The 12,958-nt window shown below is 52.8% G+C and overlaps 6 protein-coding genes across 6 annotated transcripts; 3 read left to right on the top strand and 3 right to left on the bottom strand.

The window, feature by feature from the left end:
* Positions 1 to 99: 99 nt before the first annotated feature.
* Positions 100 to 1,499, bottom strand: N7458_007939 (putative extracellular exo-polygalacturonase; the record flags this gene model as incomplete). The annotated part of the gene is made up of 3 exons (XM_056911321.1): positions 100 to 737; positions 808 to 1,174; positions 1,227 to 1,499. 3 exons carry the CDS (start codon positions 1,497 to 1,499, stop codon positions 100 to 102), a joined length of 1,278 nt encoding a protein of 425 aa, XP_056764147.1.
* Positions 1,500 to 2,078: 579 nt separating this feature from the next.
* N7458_007938 (putative alpha-L-rhamnosidase B) lies at positions 2,079 to 4,223 on the top strand (the record flags this gene model as incomplete). The annotated part of the gene is made up of 3 exons (XM_056911320.1): positions 2,079 to 2,963; positions 3,019 to 3,287; positions 3,335 to 4,223. The coding sequence occupies 3 exons, from the start codon at positions 2,079 to 2,081 to the stop codon at positions 4,221 to 4,223; spliced, it is 2,043 nt and encodes a 680-aa protein (XP_056764146.1).
* A 426-nt stretch (positions 4,224 to 4,649) lies between these two features.
* N7458_007937 (60S ribosomal protein uL24) lies at positions 4,650 to 5,556 on the top strand. The gene is made up of 5 exons (XM_056911319.1): positions 4,650 to 4,754; positions 4,869 to 4,981; positions 5,124 to 5,157; positions 5,221 to 5,303; positions 5,389 to 5,556. Exons 1-5 carry the CDS (start codon positions 4,736 to 4,738, stop codon positions 5,542 to 5,544), a joined length of 405 nt encoding a protein of 134 aa, XP_056764145.1. The 5' UTR covers positions 4,650 to 4,735; the 3' UTR covers positions 5,545 to 5,556.
* An 834-nt stretch (positions 5,557 to 6,390) lies between these two features.
* N7458_007936 (chalcone isomerase domain-containing protein) lies at positions 6,391 to 7,680 on the top strand (the record flags this gene model as incomplete). The annotated part of the gene is made up of 1 exon (XM_056911318.1): positions 6,391 to 7,680. The coding sequence occupies one exon, from the start codon at positions 6,391 to 6,393 to the stop codon at positions 7,678 to 7,680; it is 1,290 nt and encodes a 429-aa protein (XP_056764144.1).
* A 336-nt stretch (positions 7,681 to 8,016) lies between these two features.
* Positions 8,017 to 8,575, bottom strand: N7458_007935 (glutaredoxin; the record flags this gene model as incomplete). Its single annotated transcript, XM_056911317.1, has 2 exons — positions 8,017 to 8,174; positions 8,425 to 8,575. The coding sequence occupies 2 exons, from the start codon at positions 8,573 to 8,575 to the stop codon at positions 8,017 to 8,019; spliced, it is 309 nt and encodes a 102-aa protein (XP_056764143.1).
* A 1,134-nt stretch (positions 8,576 to 9,709) lies between these two features.
* On the bottom strand, positions 9,710 to 11,449 carry N7458_007934 (uncharacterized protein; the record flags this gene model as incomplete). The annotated part of the gene is made up of 2 exons (XM_056911316.1): positions 9,710 to 11,185; positions 11,351 to 11,449. The coding sequence occupies 2 exons, from the start codon at positions 11,447 to 11,449 to the stop codon at positions 9,710 to 9,712; spliced, it is 1,575 nt and encodes a 524-aa protein (XP_056764142.1).
* Positions 11,450 to 12,958: the final 1,509 nt, after the last annotated feature.

The raw sequence follows: 12,958 nt of genomic DNA, 5'->3' as shown, positions 1-12,958 counted from the left end.
ACTGCTGCTATGGATTGAAGTCCAGTATAGTCGAAGTATTCGAGAACTAAGTATGACTATATCCACTCAATTATCAATCTATACAATATACCCACCGCATCAACATCCAGTCAACCCATGAACCCCTCCATCCGCCGTGTACTTGCACGAGCCCGTTCCAGCCGTCGTCGAATTGACCGGATACAATACCACATTATCAAAATCAATATTATAACACGGATGCACATTCGAACACGACACTGACGCAACCGTACTCTTACTCGTCTCAATCTGCCCCGTGAAATTCACAAACGCCACATTCGAAATAGTCATCAGACTCGTCCCCGAGTACGATCCATTATTTCCACTATCCTCCGTAATCGCGGGTCCCGCGTTAGCGCCCTGGACATCAAAGTTCGAGAATAAGACGTTGGACACGCTGCCCCAGCCACCGCCACGAGGAAGACCCGCGCTCTCGTAGGAACTTTGCGGGACCAGCGCACCGACCCATGTCTTGATGTATGCGCTGTTGTGCATGTCTTCGTTATACCGGATGAGTTTGACGGTGTCGACGATGATGTTGGAGACGCTGGAGTCTTCGAGGTACTGGCCCAGACTGCCGATAGCGATACCGTTGCCACCGCGGCAGGTGACGTTGTGGATGTTGACGTTGTAGGAGCGTGGCTTGATGGCTACGCAGTCGTCGCCGCCTTGGTAGACGAAGTTGGTTAGTTCGATGTTGTTGACGTCCATGGTGTCTGAAAGAAGACCTGTTAGTTCACTGATTCTATAGAAGGAGAGAAGAAGGTTCGAGGAGGATGAACATACCAAATCCATCTGTATTCTGCACCCAGTTACTGCCGTATGGCGCGTCAACTGCAGTGGCATTGCAGTAGATGTTGTTGAAGCGCATGTTGGTGCCATTCATAATATTCAAACTCCACAAGGGAGGATCCTTGACATAGAAATTCTCCACGCTGACTTCGGACACATTCCAGAAGACAAAGGGCATGGGTCGTCCTGGCTGCGTGTTTCCCTTTTCGGCAGTATACCACACATTGCCATTCCCATCGATTCCACCGGTTCCATATCCATCAATCTTGATGTTGTCGCCTGTGATGATAAACCCGGCAGCGTGATTCTGGAATGCAACCGGGTAGGAGTGATTACGCCAGTAGTCCAGGTCGTCGGAGAACTGGGAGTGATCAGTGTTGTGTCAGTCAGAAACGAGGATTTGAATTACTTACAGTCCATTTCCCGCGCCATTCAATTACCACATCATTGACAACGGGGTTCAGGCGCGTTGCGATCCAGTAGGATTGGTCTTCTGGGAAGATCACTGTACCGCCGTGACCACATTCTTTGAATGCCTTCAGGATATCTGGGACATCGTCTCTTTGATGGCCATTGGCCTTGACGGTGCAGACATTCGGACCATTTTTGATCACAGCCGCATTGGCAGCACTAGTCAATGCAAGCCCAAGGGGCAGCACAACAGAGATAAATTCCGGCAAGCGCATTGTCCCGAGAACTTGTCCGTGTAGGTCTGTCCAGCGTAGAGTTAGCGCTTTATAACCGACCTCCAAAACGCTAAGAGAGGATCTGATCCCCTGTTAGCCTTCTTCTCGGTAACATTTGCGCCGAGCTTGCTCTACTCCCCCTTGAGACCCTTGAGGGTCTGGAATTGCGGAGAAAAGCGTTTGCGGGGGAAAGTAGCGCCCGGAATGGCGTGGGATTTGTCAATTCGGCAGTTTGTATGAGAATGTCGATGCTTTCAAAGCCACACGAGTGCTTGTCCTGCCGATCTTTACCCTGATCCTGGTTAAGTGCAATATCGCTCTATCCGCATTGTTCCACCAATCAGGGGGGTCTCATGCCCTGCCTCCTCTATTTTGTGCATCAAATTGTCAAATACAGGTGCTTCCCTCTGACTAACTCGTGCTATTCTTGACCGAGAAATGAGATTCTACTGTGGAACTCTCCGTAACCCCGCCGGTATTTGGGTTACTATATGTAGTTGGCATATTAGGGAACTTGATCCACTTTTACCCCATACCAGAAGATAGGAAAAAAAAGTTATTTCTCTGTGAACTTGCAAGATGGTACAGATCCATTGGTCTGGCTTGCTTGTGAGCTTCTGCTCTTTGCTTTCTCTGAGTGAAGCACAGTCCTGTTGGCGGAACACGACTTGCTCGGGTCCAACAAACAGCGCCTTCAGCGGTGTATGGGATAAAAACATCTATGCACCATCATCGCGAACTGTGCGACCCGCATCGACTCTCTCCGAGTTGAAAACAAATGCCATCACCAATCGTGGCAAGCCGGCGACAGCATCTCTGCACGGGAATGGATCGCTCGTGGTCTTTGACTTTGGCAAGGAAGTAGGTGGCATTGTCCATCTGGACTACACTTCCACGGGCAGCGGAGCCCTTGGTCTCGCCTTCTCCGAAGCCAAGAACTGGATCGGAGAGTGGTCCGACTCTTCTAATAGTCTCTACCACGATGGCGCCTTATACGCTAATTTCTCATCCTCGGGGAAGCATGTTTACGATATGCCCGACCGATTTCTCCGTGGTGGCTTCCGATACCTGACAATCTTCCTTGTTACGGACAGCTCTACGAATGTGGACTTGACGGATATCACTGTGGAACTCGATTTCCAACCTACATGGGCCAATCTTCGTGCCTACCAGGGGTACTTCCACTGCAGCGATGAACTGCTGAATCGTATCTGGTACAGCGGTGCTTATACGTTGCAAACCAATGAAGTCCCCGTTAATACTGGACGTCTTAATAGCGGAGTCAAATCTAGATGGCTGAACAATGGAACGCTCGGACCTGGTGATACTATCATCGTTGATGGTGCCAAGCGAGACCGGGCTGTCTGGCCTGGTGATATGGGTATCGCGGTGCCGTCAGCCTTTGTCAGCCTGGGAGACTTGGATAGCGTGAAGAACGCTCTACAGGTTATGTACAACACGCAGGTAAGTGAGCCAATGCTTGAATACTGGGTTTGGCTTGCATTGACATATATGGTAGGCTTCCACTGGTGCTTTTGCTGAATCAGGGCCTCCACTCAGCCAGCAGGGCTCGGATACCTACCACATGTGGTCCATGGTTGGCACTTACAACTACGTTCTGTACACGAATGACACGACGTTCCTGCAACAGAACTGGAATGGCTACCTTGCTGCAATGAATTTCATCTATGGCAAGGTGACTTACCCCAGCGGCCTATTGGATGTCACTGGTATCCGCGACTGGGCCCGTTGGCAGCAAGGATATAACAACACAGAAGCCCAAATGATGTAGGTTTTACGTCCTATCTATCTCAGAATATACTCACCGTTTACAGTCTCTATCACACTCTGCAAACCGGAGCGTCCCTAGCCACATGGGTCGGGGATACCACCAATCTCTCCAGCACCTGGACCGCGCGAGCCGCGGCACTCAAGACCGCAATTAACACTTACTGCTGGGATGATTCATACGGTGCCTTCAAAGACAACGCCACCGACACCACTCTCCACCCGCAAGACGCCAACAGCATGGCCATCCTCTTCGGTGTAGTCGACGCAGACCGCGCAGCCGGTATCTCCGACAAACTTCTCAAAAATTGGACTCCAATCGGAGCCGTTGCTCCTGAATTACCCGAAAACGTGGTCTCCTTCATCTCCTCCTTCGAAATCCAAAGCCACTTCGAGGTCCAGAAACCTGCCCGCGCTCTGGATCTCATCCGCCGCAGCTGGGGCTGGTACATCAATAACCCCAATGGCACGGAGAGTACTGTAATCGAAGGATACCTTGCCAATGGAACGTTCGGATACAGGAGCAGCCGTGGGTACGGCTATGATCCATCGTATGTCTCGCACTCTCACGGCTGGTCTTCCGGACCTACTTCCGCATTGACCAATTACATTGTTGGTCTTTCGGTGACTTCGCCGCTGGGTCAGACGTGGAATCTTGCGCCGCAGTTTGCGGATCTGCAGCATGCTGAGGCGGGATTTACGACTTCGCTTGGAAAGTTCCAGGCTTCTTGGGTGAAGGAGAAAGAGGAGTATACGTTGAAGTTCTCGGTTCCGAAGGGGACGAAGGGGACTTTGACGTTGCCGTTTGTTACGGCGTCGAAGAAGCCTTCCATTACTATTAATGGGGATCGAGTGACGAAGGGGTTGACGTATTCTGGGGAGACGGCTACTTTTGGGGTGATTGGAGGTGGTTCTTTCCAAGTTGTTGTTCGTTGAGTCGAATTAGGTTAGACGAGAGTTATATTAGGGGGCTAAGTGATGGGTAGACCAGGTTAAAAGAGTCTGTTATGTTGTAAAGATCAGTCATCCTTGGATGTTAGCAAGAGGTCCATTCCTCCTATACTTCCATTAACATTTCTCTTCAGAGTAGGATAGGACGGTAAGAATAAAGATCAGTATCCAGACACCGGGAGTTTTTGAATATCTGCATAATATCCAGCATTCTTCCCTACCATCTGGTAAATCCCTCCTTGGGCTATCCACGGGTTATACACTTCGAGTCCCAAGACGGGCATAGCGCTGGGTAAAGCAGGATAAAGTGGGTCCCTTAGTCACCATCCCAACCAATCAAACTCTACCTTCGAGCCCTACCTAATAAGCGGCGAGTCATGTGACGCACAACCCACCCGCGTTCAATTTTCACCTCACACAAGTGACCTTCTTCCCCGACCAACGACAACCCGTGCACTTGAAGCCATTCACGACACCCTCCAGGTCGCTCCGTCAAGATGGCTGTCCGCAACACCGGTGCGTACTCTCTCTCGCCCTCTGATTCTATATCCCTCGCCTCGATCCATTTGCAATCTTCCGCCCGAGTTCTCGCCCATTTTCAATATGCAAAGTACTGACGAACCTCTGCAGCCCTGGCTTCTTCTCGTTCCAAGAGCCGCAAGGCTTACTTCCAGGCCCCCTCCTCGGAGCGCCGCATTCTCATGAGCGCCCCTCTGTCCGCTGAGCTGCGGGCTAAGTACGGTGTACGTTGAAAATCAATTCGAATCGCATTCAACCTGGGTGTGGCACAATCTGGTTTTTTGGGAGCAGACGGGAAAATCGGACGATGCAGGCACCAGCAGCAAGGGAAATGGGACATGCAAAACTAACGCAGTGTTCTAATAGGTTCGCTCCATCCCCATCCGCAAGGACGACGAGGGTAAGAAATCTATCTGGCACCAATTTCAGGATCCGGGGCGCAATCCTAACAATTCGTCTCTAGTCACCATCGTCAACGGCTCCAACAAGGGCCGTGAGGGCCGCATCACCACCGTCTACCGTCTCAAGTTCTGCGTCCACGTCGAGGTACTTTTTCAATCCTTCACCAACCACCACACCAATCCAGACGAAACAATGAGAACTAACCCTCTACTTTTTTTTCCTTATTTAGCGTGTCGTCCGCGAGAAGACCAACGGCCAATCCGTCCCCATCCCCATCCACCCCTCCAACGTCGTTATCAGCAAGCTCAAGCTCGACAAGGATCGTGAGGAGATCCTCGCCCGCAAGGCCAAGGGTCGTGAGGCTCGCAAGAACAAGTCGACTTAAACGGCGTCTTGTTGGTGTGCGGGTTTAGGGTTCATATTGCAATGACGGTTTAACGGCGCGGGTGTATTGAAGGGACTCCCACAGAATAGGGAGGATCCAACATACCATTCTCAGGATCAATGTTTCTGACACCAGGTGCATTGCGATGAATGAAAAATGAAAATATCCTTTTCTTCTTCCACTCGGAGTTGGATCTACTGGACAAGTTTGTTCTGGTGGGACTAGCGGTCCTGTTTCTTTGCATTGATGGGAGAACTTCACTGTCTCAGACGCGGTGATTCGTTTTCTATGCGTAGTTTGGGGTAGTAGGGAAAGGAGGCAGTTGGAGATTTCAAAATACACTTAGCGTCATGCCTCAACATCTGACATGCTTGTGCCCATAAAAGTCTTACGAATAGAAGACAAATCCGCCAAAGCATCAGTACTACAACGGCTCGAGGCCGTGTTTCCCTGTAGTAAAGCAGACTAATTGGCACCGCTACACTGTTTCAACTACACTGCGCAGAGTAGTAATCTAGAACAGGAAACTGATTCAAAGTCGAATGCGCCCCATCCCCCGGGGCCATCTGATTGCTGAAGCGATTCTCGCCTCGAGGGAAGACACACCCGACCCTCCACGTCTTGTCTTCCCACGATAAGAAAACTATATGAGATACCCATATTCTTGAATATGCCCATTTTCTAATATATCCGAATGATACTGTTTCACCATGCCACATTCCATTCTTTCGCAGATAGGCTGAAGATCAGCCAATATCACGTGAATCCCCACACTTCGAGTGGAAGTCAACTCCAATTCCGACAGCAGCCGCTTCCATACACCTCCCGAAAAGCAATCCCAACACCATGTCTACTCATCTTCGAGCAAATCCCTGGCGTGCCTACCAGAGCCTTGCCCGGCAGCGCCTCGGGCAATGCCACAGCACAACTAGGTCCTTCACCACAAAACACTCCCTCCGCTCCGCCAACAATGCCAGCAGCAACCCACTTCAGTCAGCAGCACGCGCAAAGAGCGAGCAGGACTTTGCCAAGTCCAAGCGCTCAATTGCGCTCTCCGCCGCGGGAATGGTTATCTGCGGCGCTGCAATGTACGGCGTGATCAAGCTGGATGTATTCGGACTGGATGCCCTGGAGTCCAACAAAGACAAGGCAGCCGAAACAGAGAACAAGTTCGAGGTAACTCCAACATCAAACAAATCGATGAAGTTGGATGGACCTCCTGGATTCCCCAGCACAGGCGGACCCTCGGTAATCCCTCTCCACGGCCAAGACAACGTGGACCAAGTAGCCACAGGAACCAGCACAATCCCGTTCTTCCCAACAACAATCCGACTCCCCGCCGCCTCTGAAATCAACAACAAGCAAACAGGCGACGAACTCTCCACCTCCGACGGCGACGAGTACCAACTCCTCGGCCTGGGCATCCGAACCGTCTCCTTCCTCTCGATCCAAGTCTACGTCGTAGGTCTGTACGTCGCCAAAGCCGACATCACCGAGCTCCAGCGCCGCCTCATCCACACCGCCGTCCACCCGCCAACCTCAGACGTAACGGCCGTCTCAGGCGTCGGCGTCGACGCAGCAACATCCCTCGTCTCCCCGGAGCGCCAACAGCTCAAAGCGCTCCTCCTCGACGCGGACCGCGGCGACGCAGCCTGGACTGCCCTGCTCAAGGAACCCGGAATCCGCACCGCCTTCCGCATCGTGCCCACCCGTAACACGGATTTCATGCACCTGCGCGACGGCTGGGTGCGTGGGATCACGGCGCGCGCGCAGCAGAAGAAGGCTCTGCCTGGGACGGCGGCGGCAGGCGAGTTCCAGGATGCGGAGTTTGGGACGGCGATGAATGATTTCAAGGCTGTGTTTGGTGGTGGGCAGAGGAAGAATGTGCCCAAGGGTCAGACGTTGGTGTTGTTGCGTGGGGCGCAGGGGGCGATGGACGCGCTGTTCCAGCCGGAGGCGACGAAGCCGATGCGGTGGATGGGGCGGGTTGCCGATGAGCGGGTTAGTCGGCTTGTTTGGTTGAATTATTTGGCTGGGAAGACTGTTTCGAGCGAGGGGGCGAGACAGAGTATTGTGGAGGGGCTGATGGCGATTGTGGAGAGGCCGGTTGGTACTGTTGTGCAGCGGGTTGTTTGAGGGTGTGTGACCGGTCTTGAGGTGAGATTGTCATGTCATTGCCTTGTATTTGTATATCGGTGGCCGGCTTCTTCTTGCCACGTTCTATGTTGTTCTCACTAGTTTCCCACCTGTACTCTATCTATCGCTTGATACCGCATTCTGGGTTTCAAAACTTCGTGGAAAGCGGAGGATTCCCACCTCCCAACTCAACTCTACAACGGAATCCAAGGAGCATGAACGTAAATCCAAACATTCTCTATAATGGGAAAAGATTGCATGCGTAGTCCCAATGCAGAGACAAGACTACTCGTCTCTGCAAAAATCATATTCTTAAAATGATATCCATTGCCTATTTCACAAGGCACCAGCATCCTTCAGCAGAGCGGGGAGCTCGCCGGCAATAGCCTGGAGGTCGGAGTTACCACCGATATGCTTCTGGTTGATGAAGATGTTGGGCACGGTGCGCTGGTTGGAGATCTCCTGGAGAGCACTCTGGATCGCGGAGCCGTCATCTAGAAGAAAGAAGTAGATTAGCATTAGCATCGGATCGCAACGCGGCCAAAGTTATCGCAGTGCCATGCGCCAGTCAAAATCAAAATAGACAGGGGATATATCCAGATATCTAGTATCAGAAGTGGAGGAATGTCCCATCCTCGGCCTCGAACAGGTCCTTCCCCGAACTCCCCGCGCAAAACATTTCCGCTCGTCCTCCCCGAACATAAAAAAAACGACAACAAAGTTAATCACAGAAGCACAACTCACCAATCAAATCAAGCTCCAGCGCCTCATACTTAGCACCCAGCTTATCCAGCAAATCCTTGCTGGACTTGCAATAGGGGCAATAAGACTTGGAGAAGACCACGACGCCATTCTCGTTAATGAGGTTCTGAGCCTTAGTCTTGGCGGCGGACATGGTGGCGGGTGAAGGGCCGGCGAAGGAGCCGAAGAGGCGTTGGAAGATGAAAGAAATGGTGGGCGGGTTTGGCGGGGAAGAAACCGGGGGTGGTGGTTTCTTTAATAGTTGAGAGAAGAGCAGAGGAGAGAAAAGAGAAGAGAACAGGGGAGAGGAGGATTGGTAATTGGGACCTGAGTTGTAGGTTTCGGGGAGAGGGAGCGATCGGGGAGGAAGTGCGGGATTCGGTCATTGGGCTTGCGAATGATGTCAGGTGATGTTAGGTAAGCGGGTGTCGCTGCCGTTTGTCAGCTTGGGGTCTGGCCCAGGGACAATTATTATATCGGAGAACGGGGAATCTATGAATGATCTACGCTGGAGAGAGAGTAACGTGTTATTTGTCGATTGTATCTTTTTACTCTATGGCCTTCGCTTATCGCTACCAGCCCGGCTCAATAGGGGGTTCAACAAATAGACAGTCAGAGACGGATGTGAAGAGTCGAAAAAAGGAAACAGCAGACCGCAGAAACGCTTACAAGAAGGCTTGGGAATATGGCAAAAGGAGGGAGCAAAATGTCCAGCGGCAAAAGGCAAATAGCATCGGCAAAAGGGAAGCAGAAACGGAAGTTATGCCAATAAAAACCAAGTGAGATGTGAAGATGGCGAGAAAGGAAATGATGCATCGGATGTGGAAGCAACAAGTCAAGCTGATGGATGGTCCATGACAATCCGATGGGGCGAATTTTGGAGCTCACTTTCTCTCTCTGACTCGAAAGAAAGCAGGACGAAGGGTCACTGGAGAAGAGAAGGGAATGGATAGGGAAGGAATGAATAAGATGCCATGCCCCGGTGGGTGAAACACGAAGACCAGATTAAAAGAGCTTCTGAAAGGGATGGACCAAAGACAAAAGGGCTGAAAGAACCGACTGAACACCATTCCCACCAGAAACATTGAAAAGAAATGGCAAAAATGGACAGAGAATGGGAAAAAAAAAAAAAAAAGAAATCCAAGTAGTCGGCTTGGGAGTCAGGGTACGTGGGCGAGTATCCAAAAGTTCTTGGTGGAGAGGGCAGATGAGGACATGAGTAGTGCCCAGCAATAGAAGGCGTGAGCGTGGGCCGTGAAGAGGGCCAGTCGAAGATAATGCATGTCCATCACATCACAATGCAACATCCACACCCCTTGTCCTTCTTCGGTGGCTCCCGTGCAGTCACCACGGGCGGGTTCCAATTGGGATTGGGCGTCAGGCCCATTGGCGGGGTGTCCTGCACCTTGGGCATGGTGCTGTAGCCAGTACTCGTGTTCGGTCGTGGCGGTTCTGGGCTCTTGATCGGTCTCGGCGGCTCCTCTACTTTTTCCTCCGGCTTTTCGTTTACCACTGGCTCCTCCGTCTTCTGCGGAACCGGGGGCGCATCGTCTGGGTGGACGGCAAGAGGTGCAAAGTTCCGGTCATAGGTGGTAGGAGCACGACCTTCCTTCTCCCATTGCTCTTGCTGCATCTTCCGGGCAAGTGTGGGGAGCATCTGCTGGTCTGGTGGCAGCCGAGGGTCAGGCTTGTACATCGTCGCCAACCATGGTGGATCACCCTCTGGCCGGTTGATGGCCGTTGGGGGTCGGGCCTCTCCACCGCGGGTGACGGGACGCTGCGTGGCATTTCCAGAGACAGCGCGTGACCTTGCAGTGGAAGTCTTTCTGTTCGTCGGTGGAGCAGAGGTCTTTCGGGTGGCAGAGCCCGCAGAGCCAGTCACCTTGCCTGGAGTCTTCTTCGCCGGTGTATTTTGGGTGGTGTTAAACCCACGACTTCCTGGACGGCTTCCCGGCGAAGGAGTCGAAGCCTCCGGCTCAATCGTGGTGGGCTCGCTAGCTCTGCGGCCTCGGCCAAATTCATCGTCGTCGCGTTCATCGGTTGCCGCACGGCTTCGGGGTCCGCGAGAGTCGCGGCCCGGCATGATCGGTACGGGACTAGCGGTCGAAATGGGTATTCGCGAAGAGCTCTTCCGAAGACCGGGGATGCTGTACAGGCTTGCTGCAGCTTCATCCGCAGCAATCTCCTCGGGTCGGCGGAGATCCCAGTGTTTCCGTTCCTCATCCTCGACCGCGTCTGGGCCGAACTCCTTTTTGTTCTCCTCCCTTAGTTCAGGCCAGGGCTCAGAGTGTTCAGCAGTGGGCGAAGTCGCCGAAACGGGGCCATTGGCAGCCCCTAGGTGAGAATCGTGGCTCCTACCCCGTCCTACGCTCGACTTGCTCTCTGCCCTCATCCGTCGGTTGAAGAGAATGGCAGCTTGTTGCAGCTCCTGGCTCTCGATTTTCGCCAATTTGTCTCGGTGAATCCAGTTCTCGCTGATTGCCTCAGGTTGCCATCCATATCCATCCCGGGATTCTGCGGGCTCGCCGGGGGCAGTTGACTCCGGCCCAGAGCTGTCTCTCGTGCTGCCCAGGTCACTTCCATGTCGATTGAGGCTGGGATCCCGGCGTCCGCGGCTCGAGTTTAGATACGACGGGTCGTGCGATTGCACGGTTCGGGAGACGGACGAGCTGCGCGAGCCATTGGAGTTGCGGTTCTTGATCGATCTCGCACGAGCGGAGCTTGAATCGTGGGAATTGCGGATTCGCGAGGAATGCTGGGGGTCCTGTCGGGGAGGAAATAGCATAGTTGTCAGTATAAAACGCCCTTCTCATTCTTCCGTCCTTTGTGCTTTCATCCACTACTGGGCCAGCGTGATTCGCGAGCGATTGAGTGTACTTCAGACGTAACGACCAGCAGGGGGGAAAATTCCACGGGGAAGAAAACGTACATCGGTTGAGATCGGCACTGCAAACTCCCATTTCTCATTCTCCACGCCTCCCGATGAGGGCAGGGCATCTGTCGAATACGCGGTGGCTACGCCCGCCATTCCAGCCGGGTGTACGAGGGAGTGTCAAGAGAGTCAGTGCAAGAGGCCAGTCCAGCTGGAGCCCGCTTCGGAGGAGCAAAAGCAAACGCGGTAATGAGAGAACCGGGTCTGCTTCGGCTGGTGTGTGATCGGGGTTGCAAGGCACTCGTCTCACTCAATCCATGCCAATGTCTAGGCGAAAGCCCGTCACGGAAACTAGCGGGAACCAGGGAATGGACAAGAAGGTCGAGGGGAGGTTTTCTTTCGGGGCGGGAGGGTTTCAATAGTAAGGGGGGGGGGGAAACAAGCCCGCAGTGGGGGGAGACTGGGAAGAGACCGAAAGCAGTAAATTGTCAATACTGCAGGGGGTGGAAGGTGGAACCGGACAGCAGGTTACCGTGCCGTAGGACCGGAGTGGGCGCGCGCAGGGTTCGGTCGGTTCGTGGGTTTCGTTTCCAGTCTTTGGGGGGAGGAGGTGCAGTCGCGATCCACGGGTCAGTCCAGGGACCACACTAGTCAAAATCCGTGGAAGCCTCCAATCGAGTCGGATCGGCCCTCGGCAACGGTCAATAGCGGCAGACCTTCCAAATAGTCCCAGCGAGTGACAGGTCGATCTGGAAGTCGGGTTCAGAGGGACCACGAGGGGGAGGGGGAGGTGAGGAGGAGATCGTGGGTTGGCGACGACGAGGAGGAGGGGGGGGAAGGTGGAAAAGGAGTGGGGGAAAGAGCAAAAGGAAAAGAGAAAGCTCAAGGTTGATCCTCCAGGTTGATCGTACAGCAAGTCAGCCAAAGACAGCCTCCAAAAAAAAAACCAAGAACCAGCGCCAGGACCAGAAGGGACGGGGGGGAGGAGAAGTAAACCAAGAAGATGAAGAACAATCTCAGGGTGAAGAAAGACCCGTCTTAGTGACCCCCAACTAGTCCAACTAAAACGCCCGACTGGGAATAGCATGGCTTCTTACGACCTAGACCGTGAGCTTTGCTTTTCTTTTCTGGTCCTGTGTCTATCTACTCCGTACAAATGCAATTATTGATGGGATGCACTGCTGTACAGAAGACTCTGTACAAGACAATATTCTGCCAGCCTCCTGAAACAATAATGGAACTATGCCCATCCTTATTGATGTTATGTATATCCTTTCATCCAACTTGGTTGAGACGAGCCTGGTCTTGGACCGTGCGTGGGAGAGACTGAACCCCCTGAACCATGCTGATCCCGTCGAGAGAGATCCCGCTAAAGAGAACCACAAGAAACTCGGGGACCATGGACAGAGGATCAAGTACATCTATGGAGTAGATATGGCCGGTTCGCCCTCCTCCCCCACCTTCATCCTTTCATACAATCATCATACAATCATCATACAATCGTCACTTCAGACTTCCCGTCTGACGGGCTGGTTCGAGGCCTAAGCGGTGGACTGCTCAGAAAACCCTAATCCCCGGATACTGCGGTGCTGGCAATTGAATTGTGGGAATGGATAACTGAGCCCGCCCCCAGTGACATTTTGTGTACACATCACAAAATCTGGT

The sequence above is a fragment of the Penicillium daleae genome (genome assembly GCF_028827525.1).
Source record: "Penicillium daleae strain IBT 16125 chromosome Unknown utg000007l_segment0_segment0, whole genome shotgun sequence".
Lineage (NCBI taxonomy): Eukaryota > Fungi > Ascomycota > Eurotiomycetes > Eurotiales > Aspergillaceae > Penicillium > Penicillium daleae.
This window is presented reverse-complemented; position numbering and strand designations above follow the sequence as displayed.

Bases quoted from the DNA above. Each gene is read 5' to 3' on its own strand.
- N7458_007937 (XM_056911319.1), top strand. The intron at 4,982-5,123 runs GTACGTTGAAAA...GTGTTCTAATAG, and splicing joins AGCTGCGGGCTAAGTACGGT to GTTCGCTCCATCCCCATCCG. The intron at 5,158-5,220 runs GTAAGAAATCTA...ATTCGTCTCTAG, and splicing joins CATCCGCAAGGACGACGAGG to TCACCATCGTCAACGGCTCC.